The sequence below is a fragment of the Nicotiana sylvestris genome, chromosome 3 (genome assembly GCF_000393655.2).
Source record: "Nicotiana sylvestris chromosome 3, ASM39365v2, whole genome shotgun sequence".
Classification (NCBI taxonomy): domain Eukaryota; kingdom Viridiplantae; phylum Streptophyta; class Magnoliopsida; order Solanales; family Solanaceae; genus Nicotiana; species Nicotiana sylvestris.
In genome coordinates this window covers 6844138-6851603 of record NC_091059.1, presented here as the reverse complement: position 1 = coordinate 6851603, position 7466 = coordinate 6844138, and the positions used below count along the sequence as shown (strand labels likewise).

General features: G+C 39.5%; 1 protein-coding gene across 1 annotated transcript; it reads left to right on the top strand.

Annotated features, from left to right (window-relative positions):
* Positions 1-842: 842 nt before the first annotated feature.
* LOC138886999 (uncharacterized) lies at positions 843-1334 on the top strand. Its single transcript, XM_070168706.1, has one exon. The coding sequence runs from the start codon at positions 843-845 to the stop codon at positions 1332-1334; it is 492 nt and encodes a 163-aa protein (XP_070024807.1).
* The last annotated feature ends 6132 nt before the right edge of the window (positions 1335-7466 follow it).

Sequence of the window (7466 nt, the reverse complement as noted above, 5' to 3'; positions counted from 1 at the left end):
TTGGGTTCTAGCTTGTGTGGTTTCTCAGTCTTCCTTATATGATCGCATCAGAGAGCATCAATATGATGATCCCTATTTGCTTATCCTTAAGGACACGGTTCAGTACGGTGATTCTAAGAAGGTTACTATTGGGGGATGATGGGGTGTTGAGGATGTAGGGTCGGATCTGTGTACCCAATGTAGATGGGTTGCATGAGTTGATTCTTGAAAAGGCCCACAGTTTGTGATAGTTCATTCATCCGAGTGTCGCGAAGATTTATTAGGACTTGAGGCAACACTATTGGTGGATGAGGATGAAGAAGGATATAGTGGGGTTTGTAGCTTGGTGCCTAAACTGTCATCAAGTGAAGTATGAGCATCAGAGACCGAGCGGATTGCTTTAAAGGCTTGAGATTCTGGAGTGGAAATGGGAGCATATCACCATGGATTTTATAGTTGGGCTCCCACGGACTACGAGGAAGTTTAATGCTATTTGGGTGATTGTGGATCGGTTGACCAAGTCTGTGCATTTCATTCCAGTTGGGACTACCTATTCTTCAAAGCGGTTGATTGAGATTTACATCTGTAAGACTGTTTGCCTTCACGGTGTATCGGTGTCTATCATTTCAGATCGGGGTACGCAGTTTATATTACAATTTTGGAGAGCAGTTCAGTGAGAGTTAGGCACCCAGGTCGAGTTGAGTACAACATTCCACCCTCAGACGAACGAATAGTCCGAGTGCACTATTTAGATATTGGAGGATATTCTACGCATTTGTGTCATAGATTTCGGGGGTTCTTGGAATCCGTTTCTACCGCTCGAAGAGTTTGCCTATAACAACAACTACCAATCGAGCATTCAGATGGCCCCGTACAAGGCTTTATATGGGCGATGGTGTCGATCTCCGGTGGGATGGTTTGAGCCGGGTAAGGCTAGGTTGTTGGGTACTAACTTGGTTCAGGATGCTTTGGATAAAGTTAAACTGATTCAGGATCGGCATCGCACAGTGCAGTCTAGGCAGAAGACTTATGCCAATCGGAAGGTTCACGATGTTGCTTACATGGTGGGGGAGAAGGTACTGCTCAAGATTTCACCCATGAAGGGTGTTATGAGGCTCGGGAAGAAGGGCAAGTTGAGCACTCTATATATTGTGGCATTTGAGGTGCTTCAGAGGATTGGAGAGGTGGCTTACAAGCTTGTCTTTCCGCCTAGTCTATCGAGTGTTCATCCAGTGTTTCATGTTTCAATACTCCAAAAGTATGTCGTCAATCCATCACATGTTTTGTATTTAAGCACGATTCAGTTGGATGGTGATTTGACTTATGATGTGGAGCCGGTGGCCATTTTGGATTAGTGGGTTCGAAAGCTGAGGTCAAAGGACATAGCTTAAGTAAAGGTGCAGTGGAGAGTCAGACAATTGAGGAGGCAACTTATGAGACCAAGCGGGAGAGGCGGAGCAGATATCCATGTGTATTTGAGACCCCGAGTATGTTTCTAGACCCGTTCGAGGACGAACGTTGTTTATGAGGGGAGGATGTAACGATCCGGCCAGTCATTTTGAGTGTTGTAGGCCCATTCCCCCATTTACTACTTATTTTATTCTCAATTGTCGTTATGTGACTTGCGGGGAAAAGTTGGTTCGATTCCGAGGATATTTCGGAATGAGTTAAGACACTTAGTCTCAAAGTTGGAAGCTTAAGTTGAAAGGTTAACCGGATAATGACCTATGTGTAAATGGCTCCAGAATGGAGTTTTGATAGTTATGATATCTCTGTTGGGTGATTTTGACTTAGGAGTGTGTTCGGATAGTGATTTGGAGGCCCGTAGTTGATTTAGGCTTGAAATGGCAAAAGTTGGAAAGTTAGAAGTTCTAGAAATTGAGAAGTTTGACCGAGAGTTGACTTTGTGGTTAGCAGGCTCGGATTTTGGTTCCGGGAATTGGAGTAGGTTCGTTGTGTCATTTATGACTTGTGTGCAAATTTGAGGTCAATCAGACTTGATTTGATAGGTTTCGGTATTGAATGTAGAAGTTAGGAGTTCATAAGTTCATTAGGCTTGAATTGGGATGTGACACATGTTTTTTATGTTGTTTGAGGTAATTTGAGGCCTCGACTAAGTTCGTATGATGATTTAGGAATTATTGATATGTTTGGTTGGGGTCCCAAGGCCTCGGGTAGATTTTGAATGGTTAACGGAGTGAAATGGGACTTATAATGACTACTGAAGTTTGCTGGTGTTCAAGTCTAGTTTCCTTCTATGTGATCGCGTGGATAGGTCCACGATCGCGTAGGCTAATTTGGGCAGCTAAGGTTTTTGTTCTATGCGATCGCGAGTTTTGATATGTGATCACATAGCTGGAGCAGTTAATCCATCAGGAGTGCGTGGGCTAAGCAACGTTCGTGAAGAGGAAGTGAGGCAGCTAGGTTCACATGCGTTGTTCTACGCGATTGCGAGGGTCTGTCTGCGATCGCGTAGGTCAGGAATGTTTGTTTCTCGCGTTTTCATGGTTTTGTACGCGTTCGAGAAGTATTTAATTTTGGCAGCTTGTTTTTGTGCTTCACGATAGCGAAGCATTTTCCGCGATCGCGAAGAAGGGACATCTAGGCAAAATTAAAAACGAGGGTTTGAGTTTATTTTATAATTTTATTTTGGGAGCTTGGTTGGAGGCAACTCTTGGAGATATTTTCAAGGGAGTTATTGGAGTAAGTGATTCTTACTTAGTTTTGGTTAAATTCCATGATTATATCTTTGATTTCATCATATAATTAATGATTTGGGTCGAAATATTGAGGAAAAATAGAGAAAACATCTTAGGCCAAATTTTGGGTATTTGAGCGAGATTTTGGTATCGGATGAGAAATTTTGGTATGGTTGGACTCGTGGTTCAATGAGTGTTCGGATTTTGTAACTTTCCTCGGATTCCGTGACGTGGACCCGGGGTTGGCTTTTTGACTTTTGCTTCATAACTTAGAATTTTTATTTGAAATTGATTCCTTTAGCTTGAGTTGATTAATTCGAATTGTTGGTGGCTAGATTCAAGGAATTCGGAGACCGATTCGCGAGGCAAGGGCTTATTGGAGTAGAGATTTGCACGGTTTGAGGTAAGTAACACTTCTAAACTTGGTTCTAAGGGTATGAAACCTTGAATTACGTATTATGTAATTGGTGTTGAGGTGACGCACATGCTAGGTGACGGGAGTGTGGGCGTGCACCGTAGGAATTGTGACTTGGTTGATTCCATTTGAGCTGTATAGTTGAATAATCTTTTCGTTATCCATATATTCTCCATATGTTAGAGAAATTGATTTGTAAGTCATGTTAGAAATCATGCTTAAGCTACATGCCGGTACTATTGGGACCTACAGGGGTCGTGTTTCATGTTGAATTATTTTCTTAATTTGCAATTATGTACTCAGTCACAGTTATTATTTGCATATCATATCTCAGTCTCTACTGCCATTTATTGATACATCATATTATCATTATTTGGGTTGCTAATCATGATTCTTGTGAGCCCGAGAGATTGGAGAGATTGATGATTGAGTGAGGACAAGGGCTTGATTATGACGGTATTTATGGAATCAGGCTGCACGCCGCATCATGTTTTACTAATTCATGCCATGATTGGCTTATTATACCGCTTGGGCTAGATCTATCCCTCCAGAGTCTGCACTCCCACAATGTGCGCAGGTACTTACTAAGTGCGGGTTCTGAGCGCTAGTGCCAAGCAATTGGGAGGATTGAGTGACTGTGAGGAATGAGTGACTGTGAGGATAGAGTGAATGGGAGAACTGAGTGATTGATACTCTTAGAGTATGCATATGATTTCATCACTATTTATTATTTCAGTTTGCATACATAACTGACATGTAGATATCGAGATGTATCATTTCTTATCTCAGTTGTACTTGACATATCTTACCTGTTTGGGTTTTATCTGTTAAACTTGAAAGCATGTCTACATTTATGTACTGTATTTTTGTAATTGGACTGTACCTGTGAGGCTCGACAGTCGTCACTGCCTTCCGCCCAAAGGCTAGACTCGTTACTTATTGAGTTGGTTGTACTCACGCTACACCTGCACTTCGTGTGCAGACCCAGGTATTTACAGACACAGTAGTTGCTGATCTCAGAGTTTTCAGTCGTTCGGAGATTATCGAGGTAGCTGCCTTGGCGTCCATAAACCTTGACTCTCCTTCCCTATCCCTCAGTTTTATTTATTCAGTTCTATTTTCTTAGACAGTGTATCAGACTATGTATTTTAAGTTTCAAGATGTTTGTATGTGTGAGTTGTCGGCTTGCCTGGTATCATGATAGGCACCATCACAGCACTTGGGATTTTGGGTCGTGAATTTACCTCGAGACTGGGCATGTGATTTGTTTCAACATCCAAACTCAATTCGAGGTCTAAATCTAAATATTACAAAAATTCCTAACTCTACCGAAATTCATAGTTTTTACCAAAGAAATCCAAAATTTGATGTGGAAATCTCATGAAATGTAATGAGTAATTGAAATGAAATGGATAAGTCACTTACTAATGAATTTGGAAAGAAAAGCCTCTTGAAAAAGCGCCTCTAGAGTATTTAGGGATGAGAAAAGGTGTGAAATGAGCTAATTCCCATTTTTTCCTTCTTTTACCCAGCTGCAGGTATCACAATTACGAGGTCATGTTCGCAATTGCGAACACTGCAAATGCGAGACAAGGGTCGCAAATGCGAACCTGCCTCAGAAATCGCAAATGCGACAAAATGATCTCAAATGAAAAGCTCCCACCTTCGCAAATGCGACTAGTGCCTTCGCAATTGCGAAGGAGTATAATTTTGTCAGGCATTGCAAATGCGACAAAGTGATCGCAAATGCGATCCTGAGATATTCGCAATTGCGAACCATTTCCTCGCAAATGCGAGGTTATCCAATCCTAGGCCCTACTTGCAAATGTGAACTCTTATTCACAAAAGCAAGGATCGCAATTGCGAGCCAGACCTTGCAAATGCAAGATCCGCAACAGAACACCAGCAACAGAAATGCACCAGCTATCTTCACATTAGCAAAACTCATTCGAAACATGTCTGAAACTCACCCGAGCACCTCGGGCTCCAAACAAAATATGCACACAAGTGTAATAATATCATACGAACCTGATCGCGCAATCAAATCACCAAAATAACATCTAAATCTACAAATCAATTTTCAAAACGAATGAAATTTCAAAGTAAAACTCAAGAATGTTAGAATCACAATTAAGCGTCCGAATCATGTCAAATCAATTTCGAAATGCACCACATTTTGCAGACAAGTTTCAAATAGCAATACAGACCTAAACCAAGTTTCAACATCAAAATCCGAATCCTTTAGCTAAGAAGTCAACTCACAGTCAAACTTAGTAAATTTCAAACTTTTAAAATGCTAGTTTTCGACCAAATGGGTCAAATCAATTTAGGGACCTCCAATTTAAATTTCGGGCATACATCCATATCAAAAATCACAGGACCTATCAAAATTGTCAAAATACCAATCCAAGGTCGTTTTCAAAAAAATTATTGACTGTGGTCAACTCAAGTTATTTTTAAAACCAAAAATCATATTTTCTTCAAATTTTTACAAAAAATCTTTTCAAATAGTGACACAGATCACGCACGCAACCCAAGAAACATCCAACTAAGCTAACGGAGGCATAGGAATAAGAAATTAAGGTCTAATACTCAAAATAACCTATTGGTCATCACAACTCCTCTCTAATTTATTTATGGTACTGAAGCTTTCCGAGCTTGAGATTTGCTCATACAACGAGTTATCTAATGACGTGTCATTAGGAGTAAATTTAGACACGATAAAAGAACGCATGTAATTAGTTTTGATTCGAATGGTGGCTCAAAAGCAAATGATAAAAAGGTACTACAATCGAAGGACGAATTTATGACACTTCAAAAATGGGGATTTCGTCCTTTGAAAGATTTTCAGTCATTACAAGATGTTAATGCTGGTAAATTGCGACAATGCTGGAAAGGACTGTATCGAGTTCGAAGCATTGCTGGAAAAGTGACATATGATCTGAAAACCATGAAAGAAAAAGTGCTACCTTTAAACTGGAATTAGCACATTAATAGAAGTATTACTTTTAACAAAAGCACGTATGGCCATGTATCTCTTGTCTAATTATTTATTTGTTCATATAGTTTTACTAACATTCTTAGATGATAGGCACAAAGCTAATTCAGACCCAAGAATGAAAAAAAATCCCGGATTGACATGAAGAATATTAATTATTCTCGGTCAAAGTTACAAGAAGTCGGAAGGCGGGAAGGGTCAAGCACAGTCTTCATCAGAGAAAAACCCCAAATCTTGTGCATATTTCCTCTTCAGAAAAAGGACCAAGAAAAAAGCCATCAAAGTTGCATAGAGAACGAATTTTTGAGTTCTTATGCTTCCAAGTGAAGCACTGGGGACTATACGGCTTATGAAGATATTTGCTCGACATAATTCAAGTTACGAAGATAAATCCCGGGACTAAAGCTAATAATCTTCAAGGATATTTTTTAAGGTGTAGAAACAGTTACGGAACAAAAGATTTTTGAAAAAATTACAGGTATAATGCAATCAATGAAAATATTTTATTTACAAGTCATTATATTGTTATCAGAAAACAATTGTACTATTCATATGAATGAATAATTACTTCAAAGTTTTGCAAAAACTTCATCTCAAGTTACTTCGCAATTGCATATTTTTCATCAACATGAAAGTCATGCATTTACTTAGACAAATTATAAAAGTCATGCAATCAAAGACTCGAACAATTTGAACGAGCAAAGGATAAAAAGTACATAAAAAAAAAAGTAAAAAACTTGCAAGAAATTGTTAGGACCAAAAAAATCAGGTGTCATGCGGAAGCTAGTAAAGCAAACCTTGAACAACGATAAATCATACAACAAAAAGAAATATATCAAAAGAGACACAAACATTTAACGTGGTTCGGTCAACTGACCTACGTCCACAACGGAGATGAGCAATCCACTATATAAAAAGAGAGTACAAAATATCGAGAGAACAACCCCACGAAAAGGAAAATACAAGTGACTCACTAACACTTGTCCCGTAAAGTTCTCCCCCTAAACACGACTCTAAAGCCCCCTATGGCTACATTGTGGATGCTACTGAATGAGAAGGACGGATCTTCAATTTATAGAACTCCAAACCTTTTCCTACAAGAAAAAAGACTAGCCAAGTATAGGAGAATTATAATTTCCTTCTACAAAAGGAAAACCCAATTAAGGTAATTATATTGCCCTTTCCTTCAACAAATAGGAAAACCAAATATGGTAAGAAAATTATGGCAAACACCTAACAATTCTCCCCCTTGGCCGGAATTTTCTGACAAAATAAACTTGATCCACTTTCTTCACATAGCCTTCAACAGGTTGCATCTCCAAATCTCCGCCACAAAGTTTGTTTCAACGTGCGTAGCACACCGGTCAAAATTCTC

Excerpts from the sequence above, each read along its gene's own strand:
- LOC138886999 (XM_070168706.1), top strand. The coding sequence starts at position 843 with ATGGCCCCGTACAAGGCTTTATATGGGCGATGGTGTCGATCTCCGGTG.